The following is a 20,148-nucleotide window of genomic DNA, read 5'->3' as shown; positions in this document are numbered from 1 at the left end:
TTGTGGAGGGGATTTCACTGCTATTTCTGCTCACTGGGTAGTTGATTTAGAGCTGGGAAATTAACTAGAATGGAAACTCTTCTTTCCCTTTATGAGGAGCAAGGGATGAGGTCTGGCAGCTGTAGGATTTGCAGCTCTCAGGAAAGAGGGACAATTCATTAACACATCTATGCAGTGCCTACCTGTGGATACACATATTTTATTTGTCTGAGGTGTCAAGGAGAAAAAATGTTACGAAATGGCTTAAATGAAAACGTGGTTTTGTATTTTTTCAATTGAGTTTCATTTCTCAAATGCAACTTAATGCAAAAAATAAGTAAGAAATTAATTTCTCTTGGGAAAAAGCTATTAACCGAATGGTTCTGTTTTAGCAGCATGTGAAGCTGTGTAATTGCTTACACATGTATTGCTCCAGTGTGTGCTCCCAGTTGTTAAATAGTATCAAATTATAGGAATCAAAGAGAATCAACTATTTTTAAGGGAAATGTCTAGAAGCTACATACTGAAACATGATTAAAATTCAAGATTTCCAACTTACTCGTCTAAATCAGCAATTTTAATCACATTATTCAAGCCAACCCACCCTCAAACACACTTTTGACTTCAAAATACCCCAAACTAAATAAGACAGAAGACCTTCCTTGAGCAGCTGTAACATTTTTAATGTCAATGTCAATCTTTTTGTTGAAAACAGAGATGTTTTTCATGGTTTATTTATTAAAGCAGCACATTTGTCCTGTTGTGCCATGAACCTGGGTCGCTGTGCTGGGTGGGGAGGGGAAATCTCTGAAACACCAAGAGCTGCTTAAACACATCAGGGCTGTGAGTTTTGCTCTGGGGTTCGGATGCTCCTGGTTATATCCCATTTAGTGTGCAAAGGAGGAGCAGGAAGGGTTTGTGCCTTGGCTGATGCAGCCTCGGGGATTTGGCTGTGCTGAGGGTGCAGCTCATGAGCACCAGGCCTGGGTTTGGTTTTGTTTTCTGCTTGCTGATTAGACAGATGAGTAATGCCATGGTTGACTCTCACATTTAAAAGGGAAATGTTAACAGAAGTTTAATAGTTGTGTTTTACCCCCTTGTGTTGTTATCAGGGATGCCCTGGGTTTGGGACATTTGGGAGGGTCGCTTGTTCCTGTGGCATCGCCTGAGCCCCATTCACAGTGTCAGGAAGGGATTTCCACCCCTGGGCAGGGAAGGAGGAGTCGATGGACAGAACTTTGGGGGGGCTAAGGGGTTAAAAGATGAAACCTCCCTGGTGTGGGTGAGCACATGGTGGGGAAAATCCTCTGCTCCCAGCACTGTCATATTGTCTCTATTGAGTCTTCTGTTTTATTTTTGATAGGGTTTTAATAAACCTTTTAAATTTTTTGGAAGTGAGTAGCATTTCTCACACTGAGAATAGAGGGCTGGGCCCCCCAGTCCCCCACTCTTCTGGAGCCTGCTCCTGTGCTTTCCCTTTGGGTGATTCCCTCAATGGGATTCCATCCACCTCCTTCCCCTCCCTGGCAGGCTGCTGTGGCTGGATGCAGCTGGAGCTGTGCTGTGCTCCCTGTCAGGGGCCATTCCCGGCTGTGTGACAGCCCAGAGCTTCCACAGCCACTGCTGGGGCTGTGACCTGGCCTGCCCAGCGCTGGTGGCATGGTCAGGAACGCTTTGGGCTTTGGGGGCAGCCAGCCGGGCCCTGGCTGTGTCTGCGGAGGAGGGGATCGTCCTCCCGCCTCCCGTTCAGCCCGCGATGGCGTTTCATCCTTCAGAGCCTGGCCTGGAAGGGACCTCACAGCTGACCTTGTTCCACCTCCCTGCCGTGGGCAGGGACGTCTCCCACTAGAGCAGGTTAGCATTGGCTGTGTTTTCCTTGCTGGCAGAGCCCTGTCCTGGTGTTGCCCGAGCCAGGGACAGGAGATGTGATGTTGGCCTTTTCATGGAGATCCTACAAACTCCTTTCTGACCAGCACTCCACCGCCAGCAAGGGGCACACATTGGTGAGGGCACCAAATTCCTGCAGAGCCCGATCTCTCAGCGTGGGAGGATGCTCCCATAGATAGACAGAGATTAAAGGTCCTGTGTATCACAAATTTGAGGAGCAGGAGAAGGTTGGGATCTGTCCATGGAAAACATTCCAAGTGTGGAGGAGGAACATGTAGCCTATCCTCCCCTAAAATGGGGAGATAATCACACCTGTCCTCTCACATATGCAACCAATGCAGCTTCCAGTGGACAGGACTGATGGAGAGAAAGAGAGTCTACCAGAAATACAAACCTTGTTTTAATAGGAAATCCTCCAAGATGGATTTTCCTGCATTTTCTAAAAGCATTTATACCTATTGGATGACTACAGGCTTTGAAATGTTTCTGACTGAATTGTGACAAACATCCCAGTCTTACACAGGAGGGACCAGGTCCTTTGATCAGGGAAATGTCTCTTTGGTCTTGAACAGGGAGGGGTCAATCCAGTTGTTCCCAAGACCAGAGCTTTTTGTCTGTGAGTACATGCATTTATTCTACAAAATAATTACCCTTGCCTTCACTTCCCTTTGGTAGGAGATGCTCCCTGTCTCCTGCAAGCTGTTACTCTATCCCAGGTATCTTTTTAGGTAAAAGGAAGAGAGAAAGGAAGGGCTGAATAAGAAATCCTCCTCAGAAGGGGGAAGATGAGCAGCTTTGGTCTGTCTGTCCATCTGTGAGCAGCTCTGTGGCTGTTCATCTGCGTCCTTGCTGTCCTGGGCAGGCAGAATTCCTGCATTAGGAGAAGAAGAAATGCCATCAAGAGGTAGCAACAAAATATTGCCTCCCTTTGACCCCAGTGCTGGGCTGGCCATTGAGATGTGTTTGGTGAAAACCACTCTGAATTTCCTATCTTTTCTGCATTTAAAACTGAAGCTTAATGTATTCTGTGTATTTTTGTTGACAGATAGTAGTGATCATAAATTCCTTTTAATACAGTATTTCCACACCAGCACAGCCTTAATGTGCAGCGTACCTGGCTGTACTCTGTGGGATGCTTTGATTTCCCTTTGGCAGCTGCATTTTATTCTGTCTGCCCCAATCAGACACAATATCCCTATCTCCATGTAGCCTCCAAATCCACTCCTGGTGTGGAGTTTTAGTGCTCTGCTAGGACCTGGGCTAGAAGGGAGGGAATCAGTGTCTGCTGGGCTCAGGGTTCCACCTCCACTGTGGATCAGAGCCAGCCTGGCAGCGGAGGGACACCTTGGATGGCTCAGGGTGGCAATTCTGAGAGGGAAAAGCAGCACTTCAGGGGTGCTGCTGCATGGGAGGAGGTCAGTGGTAGATATCCCACTCCTCACTGTATGGGATGGGGAGGAGCTGCTCCCAAGGAGGAGCACACGTCTCCAGTTCCCAGTTCCTCCCCAGGCTGGAGCAGTGCAGTGCTCTGAAATAATGTGACCTTTGCTTGCAGGTCAGGCTGTTCCTGCAGGGTCACACGTGCGGCTGAACCTGCAGACAGGAGAGAGAGAAGCCAAACTCCCGGACAGAGAATATGGGGAAGGTGACACGAGAGAAGAGAGAAGAAGAAAAAGGTACAGATATACAAGGCTTTGGGTTGGGTGGGCTGTGGGATTCATGCCTTTTATTAGAGGCCAGGTTCCCTGGTACACTCAATTCCTGCATCTTCCTGAGACTTCATTGCTGGGTGAGGAGCTCAGCAGTGCTGAAAGCAGAGGCCTGTCCTTTGTGTTCCATTTGGGATGGCAGTGGAAGTGCCCTGAGTGCACTTTCAGAGCACTTCATGGCTTCTCAGGCCACGGCATCAAAACAGCTTCCACGCAGCCTGTGGAGTTCTGGCAAAGTCTTTGGGTTGTCCTTGATTTGCTGTGTTTGGAGTGTGATGGTTCTCTCTGCGCATTTTAGGCCGAACTACTTCCAGGAGTCTGTCTTTTGGAATTTATCTGCGGCAATCTAAAAACCTTTCTCCCGTACTGCGGTGATGACATCTTGTACTGCAACATGCAAAATGATTTGAGCTTCTGCTCAAACTAATGTTGCCTTAGCTAGGCTGGCATCATGGTGTAAGGATATCCTAATGGTTGATGCTTCGGCCATTTGTGCAATGGTAGGTTTTGGGGAAAGTGACATGAGGGATGAGAGAAAGAGGAAAAAGGAACATGCAGGTCATTGGGTTAGATAGCCTGTGGAATTTATGCCATTTATTGGAGTCCAGAATCTCTGGAGCACATAATTCCTGCCTCTTCCTGAGATTTCATTGCTGGGTGAGGAGCTCAGCAGTGCTGAAAGCTGAGGCCTGTCCTTTTTGATCCCTGTGGGATGGCAGTGGAAGTGCCCTGAGTGCACAATCAGAGGCACCTTCATAGCTTCTCATGCCATGACACCAAAACTAAATGTGCAAGGTGACTTCCTTCAGTGACATGTAGTCCTTTGAAATATCTACAGGAAGTGGTCAGGAAATGCATTCTGAGCCTGCTCCTTGGGATCAGCTGTGAGGGGAAGAGGGCTGGCCTGAGCCCGGTGCTGTGTCCCACTTGGAGCAGCCCCAAAGGCTCACGTGCAGAGCAGGCGCTGCCAGAGGCGCTGGAGATCTCACCTGCCCTGCATCCACCTTTGTCAAGGTGCTGTAAACATCAGCTGGTGCTGACTTTCCCCCTGGACCCTTTGGTTTAGTCACTATGGGGAATTTCTTTCCTGAAGCCCGTGGGATTTTCCCCTGGCAGGAGTGATGGGGATGCTCAGGGAGTGTGGGGCTTTGGGGGCAGCTGCCCGGGCAGGGGCTGAGCTCGGGGCCCTGTTGGGCCCATGGCCCCCAGCAGCAGCAGCAGCAGCAGCAGCAGCAGCAGCAGCAGCCCCAGGGCCCAAAGCCCCGTGCCCCCTGCCCAGCACAGGCTGCCCTGTCCCTGCAGCTGTCAGCCGAGTGGGGCCCAGGGGCCAGTGGCCGCTGGCAGCAGCAGGAATGCAGGCAGGGTGAGGATGCCCTGGCTTGACTTTTGTCTCTGGAACAATGTGGGCTCAGGGCAGTGCAGAGCAGGCTGGGAAGCAGAGCCCAGGGCCTTTGGAGGCACCAAGGCTTAAAGATCAGCCCCTGCAGCAGCCCAGATGCAGGTGGCCCAGTTGCCAAGGCTGTGGTGACCTTGAGAGCATGCAGGTGGATTTTGCAGGGCTGTGGCCTACTGGTGGCTCTGGGCCCATGAGTGCCTGTGGCTGCAGCAGGAAGGGTGGCTGAAGGTTTGCTGCCTGCTTTGGTGGCATGGCTTCAGGGGCCAGTGCTGTGAGAGCCCCCTGTGTGAGAGCTGGTGAGAGCTGAGCTCTTGGGGACAGCGCTGTGCCCCAGGCCAGGAAGAGCAGCAGTGCCCAGGGCCAGGAGTGGTGTCAGTGGGAGCCCCTGTGCACAGGGACCCCCAGCCCCGGGGTGGCCGTGCCAGCACTCCCAGGGACCTCCAGCCCTGGGAACGCGGAACAAGGGGAACCCAAAAGTGTGCAAAGGCTGCCCGTGCCCAAAGGAATGGCCAAGAGAAGTCAGGCTTTAAAAAGAAAAAGTATTTATTTGCCGAAGATCGGCAAATCTCAGATTTACAGAAGAAGTTTCGTTGTGACAATCATTATTACAACAACAGGAATAACGTACAGAACATATTTACATGGGATCTGATGGGCTAACAATCTTTGAAACATATTTACAAAGAACTTCCAACGCAGTCAACATATTTACAAGCAACTTCTGAATTCTCAAACGTATTTACAAAGGCATCGGAGCAGTGCCATCATGTGCATGAGTCCTGGAAGAAAGGAAGTAGCAGAGCTGGACTCAGCCGCCTGCACTGGGCCCAGCAGGGCTGGGAGCTGGGCCCCAGGGGCTGGGCCGAGGCTGGCAGGGCTGACGTGGCCCCGGGCAAGCGCAGTGCAGGCCGGGGCTGGTGCTTGTGGCAGCACAATCCAGACCCCCTGCGGGCACCGTGTCCCTGAGCGGGGCCATCCAGCCCAGCCCCAGCCTGGCGTCAGGGGACCCAGTGTGTGTGTGGGCAGGGCGTGGGAAGCATCTGCCTGTCTTACCTGTGGGGCTCCATCTTCCGCCAAGGACCATGGGCTCCTCCTCATTCTCCTCGTCAACTTCCATGTCCTTGTTGTCATCCTCCTCATCTACTTCCATCTCCTCGATCGTGTCCTCCTCGTCTACTTCCATGTCCTCAACAGTGGAGGACATGGAAGTAGAGGAGGAGTCCACCTCCATCATTTCTTCCTCATCCGGCCCCTGGTCCACGTCCATCTCCTCCACAGTGTCTCTGGCAGCCTGCAAGGGGCAGCACAATCTCCCAGTGGGCTTCCTGTCCCACACCATCCATTCCCACATGGCTGCAGCCTGCCCAAGCCGGGTGCCCCCTGCCTGGCATGGCACTCTACCTCCATGGGCACAGCAGAGCACATTGTGCTGGGATTGGCGCTCCAGAGGCGGCGGCAGAAAAAGCCCAGGCAGCAGCAGCAGCTCAGCGCTGAGTGTCAGAATGCAGGGTGAGCAGCAACTGACCCTTGGCAGCCGGTGAAGTGTCTGCTGTGCTCGTTTCCAGGTCCTGGACATTCCACCTGGAACCCTCTTGGAGCTGTGATGTCACTGAAGCTTCAGGGGTGCTGTGCAGTGGGAGATGGAGATGGCAGAATGATCAAATCCTTGAATGGTTTGGCTTGGAAGGGACCCTCAAGATGATGTGGTTCCAAGCTGAGCAAGCTCCCAGCAGAGCAGGTTGCTGCGGCCCCTGTCCCACCTGGCCTTGGATGTTGCTGGGGATGGGGCATCCACAGCCTCTCTGCACTGGTCCCTGTGTCAGGGACAAGCACCCTGAGAATAAAGAACTTTTTCCCATCATCAAATCTGTTCTACCTCTTACAGTTTGATCACATTCCTCCGTGTACTGTCACTACAGTTCCTGACCATAAGTCCTCTCCCACTTCCCTGTGGGTCAGGCTCTTCCTGCAGGGTCACACGTGTAGTTGAACCTGCAGACAGGAGAGAGAGAAGCCAAGTACCCAGTCAGAGAAAGTGGGGAAAATGGCATGAGGACTGAGAGAAGAACGATAAAGAAGAAACATACAAGGCTTTGCGTTGAGTGTGCTGTGGGATTAATGCCATTTATTAGAGGCCAGGTTCCCTTGTGCACTCAGTTCCTGTGTTTCAGCCTGTCCACAGCCAGCTGCTTTGAGCGACCGGCACTCCCAGAGCTGGGAGCTTGCTTGCTTAAGCTGCTAGTGAACGAGGTCAGAGAGGGATCTTTGTGTGGAACTGCAAACACTTCAGTGGATTACACTGAAGAGGGTCCAGGAAGGGAGACAAAATGGGGCTGCACACACAGTGGGAAAATGGGGGGGCGAAATCGGGGTAGCATTGCAGTAAGCCAGGTCCAAAATGGTATAAGAGAGGGGAGAACATTCTCAAGTGAGTACATATAAGAAAAATATAGCAGTTGAACTGGGTGATACCAACAAAACGGGCTGCATCACCATGAGCCAGCAAATGCCCATGGGCGTCATCGTTGCATTCAGAATGATGTCTCTCTTTTACCTTGGTCACTTTACCCAGAGGTATTACAGCTCCAATGGTTGGCCCCTCAGCCCCCAGAACTTTCCCTTTTTGTTGTCTATAAAAAAGGCTTCATCCATAGTGTTTCGCAGGCATTTAGCATAATGGATAAAATAACCAACACAATGAATACACTAAACAAAGTCTTAACTAAACATGAAAGTCAGCCTTTTATCCCCCAGTGTTTGAAAAGTCCAGTGAACCAGTCATAGTTGCCTTCCATCTGGATCTTGTTTCCTTGATCTTTTAGCAGCTGGATGCCCTGATATACTGACTCCCTATGTGACAGCAGGTTGAAAAAACACATGCCTTCAAGTTCCTGACATCCACGGCCATGGCCATGAAATTGTGGCTTGTCTGTGGAAGCGTCCTTGATTTGCAGTGTTTGGGGTGTGATGGTTCTCTCTGTGCTCTTTAGCCCGAGGTACTTCCAGGGGGCTGTCGCATGAACTTTATCTGCTGCAATCTCAAAACCTTTCTGCTGTACCACAGTTATGACATCTTGTACTGCAGCGTCCAAAATGATTTGACCTTCTGCACAAATGACTGTATCGTCCATGTAATGAAAAATTATAGCATTAGGATGTTTTTTCCGTCTGGGCGAGAGAATTTGGGCTCAAAGCCATTGACAAATAGTTGAGCTACCCTTCTTGATTTGAGGCAATGCAGTCCACTGGTACCTCTGTAAAGGTGTTTGTCGGTTTAGGGGCGGAAAAGCCCCTGAAAACCAGGGGGGTGTCATTTGGATGCATGTGGGCATCAAAAAAGTAGTTATTAAGATCTATAACAACCCTCTGCCAATAACTGTGCAATAAAATTACAGTTGGACTAAACCTCCCTGAACTAGCCTTCCTTCACATCTCAAGCCACCCAATCTTCAAAGCAATGCTCTTCCTATGCTCAGGCTCCATCAATCACAGCCTAAATGTCGAACAAGATATCCGAAAAAAAGGAGGACTCCAAAAGATGCTACCCACAACTATGGCATGGCGCACCATCAGCAATCTCGAGGTAACATGGAGGCTGAGCGCAGGCTGGACTGGAGGGAACCCCCTGTCCTTGATGACCTCACTGATTTTCCTGAGGTCCTGCAGGAGCCGCCTCTTGTCCTTGCCAGGCTTTCATATGATAATGAAAGGTGCATTGCAGGGGCTAGTAGATGGTACAATGTGGCCCACAGACAGCTGCTCCTGCATGAGGGACTGCAGGGCCTTTAACTTTCTGCCTAGGAGGGGCCACTGATCCACCCATATGGGGTCGTTAAACTTCCAGGTTGACTGAAGTGTGGCGTGCTGCTCAGTGGCCCCGTCTAGAAATCGTGAGGTGTTGATAGGATTGCCGGCCTTGTCCCCCTTTGGGACAAGAGGTCTTCTTCTCAAATTGTTATTGGTGACTGGGTGACAAAATATCTTACTGTAGTAACTGTGCCCTCAGGACCTTCCATGCAGATGTTACTGTGACTCCAGAAGCTGGTAGTGGCTCCCCTGGTAGCTAATAATTACCCCAGCACCTGGAACCAGGGGCCATTCTTTTAGCCAATCAGAGCAGGAAATTATGGTGGCATCAGCTCTTGTATCTAATAGTCCTGAAATACATTGCTGTCTCCCTTTTCCTGAGAAAGCACACTTTAGAATGGGTCTATTTCTGCCTGTTGTCTGTGCCCACATCACCATTGGATCAGCTGGTGGGGTGATCATGTCCAGTAGGAGGTAGGCTCTGGCTATAACTGTTCCTTTTGGAATGAAAAGGGGAGAGTCTAAGCATAGAGCCTGGACAGTTATCTCCTGCAAAGATGTCAAGGCGAGTACCTCAGGTAGTAGAGTGAGTGTCTCCATCCCTTCCCTGGTGTTGGTTAAAATCAAAATGTCTCTGGCCTGTTCTTCAGGCCTGTATTTGCCTGTTGGAATATGGTGAACATAAATATCATGGATTGGCATTGAAAAGGCCCCTACTAGCTGCCTTTTGGTTTCAGGGCAGAGCTGTCTTCTGTCGAGTTTTCTGCAGCAATCGAGCTGTCCCGCTGGATCTGAGAAGGTCGCTGTGCTGGTTCTCCATGGTGTTGGGGAGAGTAGGGCGGAACGGCCTCGCGTTTGGTGTCATCATGCGGGGCCTTTCTGTGTCTGTGTGGGGTTTCCCGCAGGCCAGCGGTTTTGTTGGTGTTGGAAAGCGTGTGGACGAGGGGGGCAGTGAGGACAGTGGCTGTGACAGCTAGAAGGTCCCCGGTAATAGTCTGTATTTTTACAATGGTGTTGAAAATGCCCCATCTCCCTACACTTAAAGCCAGGTCCTTTTTCATGCGTATGTCAGAGAATAACTTGGGAGGCTACTAGCACCTCTACTACACCCTGACTGGTAGCCTTAGCTTGGCTGGCGTGACAGTGTAGGGATGTCCTAAGTGTGCATGCCTCAACCATTTGTGCAATGGTAGGCTTTGGGTTAAGGGGTAGCGAAGGAAAAATGTCTTTACAGGTGTTGTTAGCATTTGTTTCAGCAAGTTTAGGAGGCAGTACCTTCCTGGCTTTTGGATGTTCACCTTGCTTCTCTATTGCTTGTTTAAAGTGGACAATAAATTTTAGAAGGCATTCCACAGGTCCCTGGAGAATGTCTGTGAAATCTAGAGTAGGTGTTTCTCCATTGGGTGTCTGCATGAGAGCTGTCTTTGCAGCACTTTTATCTCTTCTAACCGAGCTCAGGGAAGGTCTATTGAATGAGATTTATTGAAATCTTCCTCCCTAGATGGACTAGTGTTAGGTGTGCCTGCCTGTCTCCCCTAGCATAGTCTTTTAATAGCTGTTATATTAGTTTTTCCCCCATTCTTTCCCACAGAATAATTTCAGTGGGAGAAAGTAGGATGTGCATAAAATGGAGCAGATCGTGATGCACCATAACATGTGCAGTGAAGGTGGCATTTAACAAATTATTAAAATATGGTGACCCCCTCCCATGGTGTTTGGCTGCTTTATAAAGATCTTTAATCTTCTGTGTGTGAAAGTTTCCCAGCGAGGGTTAGCCCCCATCTGGTACTGCACCGGTGCTGCTTGTATTTTAGCTACCAATTCCCAATCCCCCTCTTCTGCCGCCAGCTTCCGCATCCTTATCCAAGAATCCTCAGGCTCATGCTGAAGGTGGGATGAACCTTCCCTCTCCTCTCCAGAAGAGGGAACTTGTTCTTTGGCAGAGGAGCGGGGCCTTGGGGTGACTGGCCAGGCCCGGTGTTGTGGGCCTTTGGTAGCCAAGATGGCGGCCTTCCGGTTACCGCCCCTCACACTTCCGGCTCTGACAGTGTGGGATCCGCAAGGGGCTGAGTTGGAGGGGGTAGGGCAGCGGGAGTAGGCAAGGACGCGCTGGATATCCCAATGCAGGGGTGGTACCTGACCCAGAGCTGGGACCAAAATAGGGAGAGGACCTGATGAGAGAGCTGGGGGTGGGAGGGAGTTTGACATTGACAACCCCCTCCAGAGGAGGGACTCCATTTTGTGAGCTATCTGAAGGGGATCAAGGGAGGAGAGGTACTGGAGAATGGGTGAGGGTCGCATCCAGGCCTGTGTGATCACTACAGATGTGGCTAGCGGCTAGAGAAGGAGGGGAGATGGCAGACAGCAGGTGGCTTGTCTGTGCTTTACAGCAGTTCCTGTCTCTCATCCTAATGGTGTCTGTGGGTTCAGGAATGCTGGGGGCAGAACTCCAACTCTGGGTTGAATATTAGAACTTTGAACCCTTGAGAAAACTCCATAAATCATATGAAAAATTGGGTGAAATTTTGCAACTCTTATCACTCTCTGAGTTTGCAAAAGATAGAGTCTTTCCCTAACTCATCTCAAAATGCTACGTGACAAACTGAATCAACAGACATGTCTGGGAGCTCCTTAAAAAGCCAATGAACAAATGACTTTCAACTTCCCTTAGTAAAAGTCTTCCACTCTGAAAGGAGAGACTACCTAACTGGAAGTTATATATCCCTCTAAGGATTGGATAATTTGTTACCCAGAGCTGCCCCTGATGTAAAGGGTGGCCCACCCACAGGACTAAAATATCACCCAAGGATCCTGCACTGCAGGCCGCTGTCCCCCACCTCACTGCTCTGGTTGCTCTGGATGCAGGTGTTTCAAAATGTCCCTGGGCTTCACCAGCTGAGCCGGCCCTGTTGCTGCTGCATGGTGCCAACACTGCCTTCAGCAAGCCCTGATAAAACTCAGGTCCCAATCCAGGGTGCTGGCTGAGCCGAGGCGTCTTCTGTCCCGTGACGGTGGAAGAGCTGCATTGTCACTGGTGTGGCTCTCAGGAATTCTCAAAGAAGGTCTCTGTTTGGGCAGCCCTTGAGACGTGCCCACAGCCAGACACTGTGAGAGACCTGCAGTCCCAGAGGTAGGAGCAGACTTGCTGGAATGCATGATGGATGAGGCAAGAGAGGGATCTATGTGTGGAACTGCAAATACTGTGGATTGCGCTGGAGAGGGTCCAGGGAGGGAGACAAAGGGGGGGTGGGCACACAAGGATTTCCATGGGGGAAAAAAGGACCTTGTATGCAGTAATTCAGGACTAACAGGTGTTAAGAGAGGGGAGAACATCCTAGAGGAGTATATATAAGGAAAGGAGAAAGTTCATGATACCAAGAAAATGTGCTGAATCTGCATGTTCCCACAAAAGACAATGAGCAAGATCATTGTATTCAGAGGGGTTATTCACCTTGCTTTAATTCCATATCATTGTCATCAGGTATTACTATTCCAGTGGTAGGCCCCCCGGCCTGCAAAACATTGCCTCTCCCTCAGACTTCATTGCTGGGTGAGGAGCTCAACAGTGCTGAAAGCTGAGGCCTGTCCTTTGTGATCCTATTGGGATGGCAATGGAACTGCCCTGAGTGCACATTCAGAGGCACCTTCATGGCTTCTCATGCCACAACACCAAAAATAAATTGTCAGTTTGGGTTTTTGAATGCCATTTAGTGCTTTGAAATATCTGCAGGAAGTGGTCTGAAACTGCTTTCTGAGCCTGCTCCTTGGGATCAGCTGTGAGGGGCTGAGGGCTGGCCTGAGCCCAGTGCTGTGTCCCACTGTGAGCAGCCCCACAGGCTCACGTGCAGAGCAGGCGCTGCCAGAGGCGCTGGAGATCTCACCTGCCCTGCAGCCACCATTGTCAAGGTGCTGTAAACATCAGCTGGTGCTGACTTTCCCCCTGGACCCTTTGGTTTAGTCACTATGGGGAATTTCTTTCCTGAAGCCCGTGGGATTTTCCCCTGGCAGGAGTGATGGGGATGCTCAGGGAGTGTGGGGCTTTGGGGGCAGCTGCCCGGGCAGGGGCTGAGCTCGGGGCCCTGTTGGGCCCATGGCCCCCAGCAGCAGCAGCAGCAGCAGCAGCAGCAGCCCCAGGGCCCAAAGCCCCGTGCCCCCTGCCCAGCACAGGCTGCCCTGTCCCTGCAGCTGTCAGCCGAGTGGGGCCCAGGGGCCAGTGGCCGCTGGCAGCAGCAGGAATGCAGGCAGGGTGAGGATGCCCTGGCTTGGCTTTTGTCTCTGGAACAATGTGGGCTCAGGGCAGTGCAGAGCAGGCTGGGAAGCAGAGCCCAGGGCCTTTGGAGTCTGCAAGGCTTAAAGATCAGCCCCTGCAGCAGCCCAGATGCAGGTGGCCCAGTTGCCAAGGCTGTGGTGGCCTTGAGAGCATGCAGGTGGATTTTGCAGGGCTGTGGCCTACTGGTGGCTCTGTGCCCATGAGTGCCTGTGGCTGCAGCAGGAAGGGTGGCTGAAGGTTTGCTGCCTGCTTTGGTGGCATGGCTGCAGGGGCCAGTGCTGTGAGAGCCCCCTGTGTGAGAGCTGGTGAGAGCTGAGCTCTTGGGGACAGCGCTGTGCCCCAGGCCAGGAAGAGCAGCAGTGCCCAGTGCCAGGAGTGGTGTCAGTGGGAGCCCCTGTGCACAGGGACCCCCAGCCTCAGGGTGGCCGTGCCAACACCCCCAGGGACCTCCATCCCTGGGAACATGGAACAAGTGGAACCCACAAGTGGACAAAAGCTGCCTGTGCCCAAAGGAATGGCTAAGAGAAGTCAGGCTTTAAAAAGAAACAGTATTTATTTGCCGAAGATCGGCAAATCTCAGATTTACAGAAGAAGTTTCGTTGTGACAATCGTTATTACAACAACAGGAATAATGTACAGAACATATTTACATGGGATCTGATGGGCTAACAATCTTCGAAACATATTTACAAAGAACTTCCAACGCCGTCAATATATTTACAAGCAACTTCTGAATTCTAAAACGTATTTACAAAGGCATCGGAGCAGTGCCATCATGTGCATGAGTCCTGGAAGAAAGGAAGCAGCAGAGCTGGACTCAGCCGCCTGCACTGGGCCCAGCAGGGCTGGAGGCTGGGCCCCAGGGGCTGGGCCAGGGCTGCCAGGGTTGGCGTGGCCTCAGGCAAGCACAGGGCAGGCCGGGGCTGGTGCTTGTGGCAGCACAATCCAGGCCCCCTGCGGGCACCGTGTCCCTGAGCGGGGCCATCCAGCCCAGCCCCAGCCTGGTGTCAGGGGACCCAGTGTGTGTGTGTTGGCAGGGCGTGGGAAGCATCTGCCTGTCTTACCTGTGGGGCTCCATCTTCTGCCAAGGACCATGGGCTCCTCCTCATTCTCCTCGTCCACTTCCATGTCCTCGTTGTCATCCTCCTCATCCACCTCCATCTCTTCGATGTTGTCCTCCTCGTCTAATTCCATGTCCTCAACAGTGGAGGACATGGAAGCAGAGGAGGAGGCCACCTCCATCATCTCTTCCTCATCCAGCCCCTGGTCCACATCCATCTCCTCCACAGTGTCTCTGTCAATCTGCAAGGGGCAGCACAATCTCCCAGTGGGCTTCCTTTCCCACACCATCCATTCCCACATGGCTGCAGCCTGCCCAAGCTGGGTGCCCCCTGCTGGCATGGCACTGTACCTCCATGGGCACAGCAGAGCACATTGTGCTAGGATCAGCACTCCAGATCAGGCGGCAGGAAAGCCCAGGCAGCAGCAGCAGCTCTGTGCTGAGTGTCAGAGTGCAGAGCGAATGGCAACTGACCCTTGGCAGCCGGTGAAGTGTCTGCTGTGCTCGTTTCCAGGTCCTGGATATTCCACCTGGAACCGTCTGTGAGCTGTGATGTCACTGAAGTTTCAGGGCCACTTCGCAGTGGGAGGTGGGGATGTCAGAATGATCAAATCCTTGAATGGTTTGGCATGGAAGGGACCCTGAAGATGATGTGGTTCCAAGCTGAGCAAGCTCCCAGCACAGCAGTTTGCTGTGGCCCCTGTCCCACCTGGCCTTGGATGTTTGTGGGGATGGGGCATCCACAGCCTCTGTGCACTGGTCCCTGTGTCAGGGATAAGCACCCTGAGAGTAAACAACTTCTTCCCATTATCTAATCCCTTCTGCCTCTTGCGGAAGTTTGATCCCATTTTTCCTTGTCCTGTCTCTAAATTTCCTGACAAAATGTGCTCCTCCACTTCTTTGTGGGTCAGGCTGTTCCTGCAGGGTCATACGTGTGGCTGGACCTGCAGACAGGAGAGAGAGAAGCCAAATTCCCAGTCAGAAAAAATGGGGAAAGTGGCATGAGGACTGAGAGGATAAGGAAAAAGTAGGCACATGCATGTCTTTTCTTTGGTGGGTTGCGGGATTCGTGCCTTTTATTAGAAGCCAGGTTCTCTGTTGCACTCAGTCCCTGCATTGCAGCCTGCCCACAGCAACGTCTGTGTGTGACCTGCACACGCAGAGCTGGGAGCACGCTTGCTTAAACTGCTGGTGAATGAGGCGAGTGAGGGATCTTTGTGTGGAACTGCAAACACATCAGTGGATTGCCCTGAAGAGGGTCCAGAACAGAGACAAAATGGGGCTTGGCACTCAGAGGGAAAATTGGGGGGAAAAGCTGGGGAGCAGTGGAAAGAGCCAGGACGGAAACGGTACAGGAGAGGCGAGGACATTCTAGGGGAAATACATATAAGGAAAATACAGCAGTTGAACCGGGTGATACCAATAAAATGCCATGAGCCTGCAAATGCCCATGGGTGACACCATTGCATTCAGAGCGGTGTCTCTCCTTTACCTTGGTCACTTTGCCCTGAGGTATTACAATTCCAGTGGTAGCCCCTGGGCCTTCACATCTCCCCCTTTTTGTTATCTATAAGAAAGGCTTCTGCTATCGAGTTTTGCAGGCATTTAGCAAAAAAGGACAAAACAACCAACACAATGAATACAAAAATAAAAGCCCACACTACAGTCTTAACTAAAGATGAAAGCCAGCCTCGCAAACCCCTGTGTTTGGAAAGTCTAGGGAACCAGTCGTTGTTGCCTTCTATCTGGATCTTGTTTCCTTGATCTTTTAGCAGCTGGATGCCCTGGTACTCTGACTCCCTATGTGACAGCAGGTTGAAAAAACACATGCTTTCAAATGCCTGACAGGCATGGCCATGGACAAGAATTTGTGGCTTGTCTGTGGTGGCACCCAGCTGAAGGCATGTGGCTCAGTGAGGAGCATCCAGATTCTTGCTGCAGCAGCAACCAATGGCAGCATCCTCTGACTTTGGTAATTTAGTATCTGGAGGCTTGGGTGTCCTTAAAGTAAACAGTTGAAGAGATTAGAAGGTGGAACTTAAGTTGTGGTCCCACTAAACTTTCTCTACTGTAAGGCAAGGGTGTGAACAAAGCTTATTAGAAGAACCATATATCAATGCTAAAATATAATTTTTACAAATGTTAAGTCATAGATCCTGGTTAATGATGTCTGAGCCATCTTGGTCTTGGTTTGTGTGGTCAGCGCTGCTTAGGAGATCTTCTTCTGTCCTTCTCCTTGTTCTTTCCCAGGCTGCTGCTGGCTCTCTTAGGCTTCCATTCTGTTCTTCGATGGTGGCTCTGGTGTTTGCCTCGCAGTTCCCAGAAAAAGTTTTATGTATTTTGCTAGGATCCATCTTGCCAGTGTTTCTTTAGAGACAAAGGCATCTTCTCTTCCCGAAGTAATCAATGGGAAGGTGCCAATAATTTGTTTAGATTCAGGGTCTTTGATCAACACAGGTGGCTGTTCTTTTATTTGGGCTGCAGCTGAATTAGTAAACTGCCTGATGACTGGGGGAGTTGGCTCCATAAATGAGTGTTGTGGTGTGCTGTAATGTCCCATTTTGGCCTTCCAGGTCATCCCCCCAGGTGTGCCAATACCTCTCTCCCTTCCCCCTTGCCCCCATGCTGAGTGAGTCCTGTCAGTCAGGCTTAACATTGCCGCAAGGCGTCGTGTGATTGGTCAAGTTCAAAGGATGCCCCTATGCCCAGAGGTCATTGGCCTTTCTGGGTGTCATCTTCCCCTGAGACCCTGCCCCTCTCACCTGGTTGGTGGCTCACCTGTACCTCCCCTCCCCCTGTCCCTGAGCTTAAAAAGGTGATCAGAGCATGCGGCCGAGGTTCTGTTGGAGCAGTTGCTCACGTTCGGACCTCTGTAACCATGGAATAAACCTCTGGACATTAAACCCTCCAGCAGAATCCTCTCCTTTTTCTCTTCACCATCGCCTGAAGCTATTCCTCCTGAGGTAAACGGGGTTCCTAACAAGCCTGGACTTGTTCAGTGCCCAGCTGCAACCACCAGCAAGCCAAGGTATCTCTGGGGTGATACACCGCAGTTGCTGCCTTTGGCCTAGCAGCGAGGGTCAGACTGGCCCAGGCACAATCAAACTGGTAATATTGGGAGCCTTTTTCCAATATTTGGCGTCTCTGGGTGGGCTAAGCGACTCTGCAGCCTGAGACGGACCCGCAGCACCTCGCAGAAGCTTCTGGCAGCCGTGCATACAGCTGAAAGGGGCTTTGGTTGCATCGCCCTCAGCTAGAGACTTTGGGAATATTCCCAGAAGAAGTTTCGTGGACTGTTCGGCACCTGTGGAAAGCCCAGCTCCTTTCTGGTGAGCAGATTTTCCAGAGGGAGGAGAGGGTAGCCTCTCTCGCCCACAGAGAGGTCCTGTCCCAGTGAAGAGACCTGCCTGTACCCAGCCAGCTACAGCTTCCTTTTTGGGTGAGTATCTCTGCTCTCGGTAGAGCCGGAGCTCAAAAACAGACTCTGCCGTGAGTTCTGTTCCTTTTTGCCTTTGCATTTTTGGCTGCGCAGCCCCACAGACGGGAATTCATTGCATTCTCACTTTTAGCTTTCTGCTGCATGTGTTACTCTCTTTTGAAATTCGCGCCGGAGTGGGAGCTCTCTGCCCTTCCCCCTGGCTTTGCAGCGCAGCGTGCTCGGCTCTTTCCACGTGGTCGGGAGATTTTTCTCTCTCTCTCTCTCTGTGCGGAGGAGGGGGGGCTCTCGGCTCTCTTGCCGCGGGGGACTCTCTTTCTCTCTCTCTGTGCGGGGGAGGGGGGTTCTCTGCACACGCGGCACGGGGGGGCCCTGGTTTCGGCTTGCCACGTGGCGTGGCTGCTCTCTCTGCTCCGCGGGGAGGCTGCATTCCACGGCGGGGGAGGCTTTGTTTCCACCTGAGCTCAGCAGGGCATGCCCTGCTGCTGCTGCCCGGGAATTTTAAAAGCAGTATATACAGCTGCATTGTGAAGCTTTTGTCGGCTCGTTATCGCTTTCCTATCTCTGTTTTTTTTTTTTAGAAATCGGTAGCTGATTTTAGCTTTGTTTTTGGTCAGGTGGGATTTAGTACTTTACTTTTTACATCTAACGTGGGTTTGAAACTCAGCATTGTACAAAAAGGAGTGTTTTATATTATTGTTAGCATTTTAGACAGTGGTAATGTGAAGTTCTCAAAGGGAAAATTGAAACAGTTTATAAGATGGCTTTTCCTCCACTTCCCACAAATCTCCCCTGAAGAAATCCCCAATATTCAATTCTGGGATAAAGTTGGGAATGAATTGATAACCTTAGGACAATCTGGCAATGCACCCTCAGCTAAATTTGTGTTTTGGAGTTTACAAATTCGAACAGCATTGCTCAAACAAAAGGAAATGGAGAAAAAGCCAAATGTAAAGCCATGTACCTCTGCTCTCCCTGTTTCTCCCTCTCCTAGCTCTAAAACCCCTAAACCTCTTTCCCCAAAACTTGGTATTTTAAACAGATCAAACTCATTGGGAAGTCGACTCCCGGAGTCTGTTGAAATGCCTGAGTTGCCCTGTCCACAAGGCCCTGGCCAGGCTGCGTGGAACCTTTCCCAATCCCCTGTGTCCCCTCCTCTGAAACCCACAGCACGTGTTAGCTTTCCAGAGAGCAGTGATGCCCAAAATGGCCCCCAGTCCCTTGGGGGTCCACAAGATGGTGGATGCCACGTGGCATCTTCCCAAACCTGGTCTTCTTCTTCCCAAAATCCTCTTAAGCATCCCGAAACTCCAGCCCCATCCCCCTCTCCTCCTGTTCCTCGTGACACTTTCCCCCCTCCCCCTCCCTTTCCTGCAATACCCTCAGCTCCACCCCTCTACTCCTCCCAGGGGGCGTCTGCTGACATGATGTCACTAGGTGTCACCGCCTCCTGCTTGCCCCCGGACCCCGCCCCCTGTTCCCACGGTTTCCCCGCCCCTTGCTGGCCCCCTGTCCCCGCCCCCTCCCCGGGTTCCCACGGTGGGGACACACCCACTGCCATTCCCCAAACCTGTATCTGTTATCCCAATGCTTCCAATTCAAGGGACACAGAGCAGGGAATAGCAGATTCAATGCATAGTCCCATGCTGTCACTGGCTCCTGTTACCTTTCAGCCTGCTGCTCAGGGGGGAGCAGCTCCAACTGCTAATTGGAGTTCTTTTGGACGACAATTGATTAAAGAGATCTGTAAATCTCATCAAGAATATGGTCCACACAGTCCATATTTCCGTGGCCTTTTAAATTCTGAATTGAGTAGGACTGTAGTGATTCCACATGATTTAAAACAGCTTTTTTCCTGTCTCATGACCTCCACGGAATTCAAATTATGGGAAATAGCATGGAAACAAATGCTAAAAGATGCTCTCCCAGGCTTGCATGCTGATCCAAACACAGCCAAAGACAACAGTGGTAACCCTATCACCATTGAGCACCTCTGTGGTGAGGGCCAATGGTCTTCTCCCTCAATCCAAGCTACGGCAATTGCTGCAGAAACACTCGAGAAAGTAAAAGAAGCAGCTGAAAAAGCATTCTTTTCCCTACAACCTGAGGGGCCTTTTGAGCCCTATAGTAAAATTAAACAGCTACCATCAGAGCCTTTTTTGAAATTTGTAGAAAGGTTAACTAGAGCTATTGAAATACAAGTTAAAAAAGAGAAGGCTAGGGAAGCAATTTTAGAGGAAATGGCATTTACAAATGCAAATGAACAGTGTCAAGCGGCAATCCTAAGCCTTCCTATAGAACCTTCGCCAACCATCAAAGATATGCTTCTAGTGTGTAACAGGAAAGTGCCTCTGATGAGTGTGGCTGAAGACACCAGACCAAGGCTGCTGCCAAGACCACCTCAGCGTGTCGCTGTTGCCAGCCCTGCGCCTTTCCCCTCAGCACATCAGTGCCCTGGGCAGCAGCGGAGACCAGCAATGGCTGAGCCCACAAAACCATGCCTGCTTTGTAACAACCTAGGGCACTGGAGTAACCAGTGCCCCCTGAAAAGGAAATTGGATGAATTTAGAAATGGCAGGGGAGGAGAACTACAAGCCCTCCCTG

General features: G+C 51.2%; 1 protein-coding gene across 1 annotated transcript in view; it reads left to right on the top strand.

Moving 5' to 3' along the window:
• LOC134434581 (nucleotide exchange factor SIL1-like) overlaps positions 1 to 20,148 on the top strand; it is a 93,392-nt gene that overhangs the window by 24,749 nt on the left and 48,495 nt on the right. The window contains exon 3 of the mRNA XM_063183240.1: positions 3,422 to 3,542. Coding sequence (XP_063039310.1) covers positions 3,422 to 3,542 — 121 coding nt within the window. The remainder of the gene's footprint in view (positions 1 to 3,421; positions 3,543 to 20,148) is intronic.

Source organism: Melospiza melodia, unplaced genomic scaffold (assembly GCF_035770615.1).
Source record: "Melospiza melodia melodia isolate bMelMel2 unplaced genomic scaffold, bMelMel2.pri scaffold_44, whole genome shotgun sequence".
Lineage (NCBI taxonomy): Eukaryota > Metazoa > Chordata > Aves > Passeriformes > Passerellidae > Melospiza > Melospiza melodia.
Note: the sequence above shows the minus strand (reverse complement) of the source record. Positions and strands in the feature narration are given on the sequence as shown.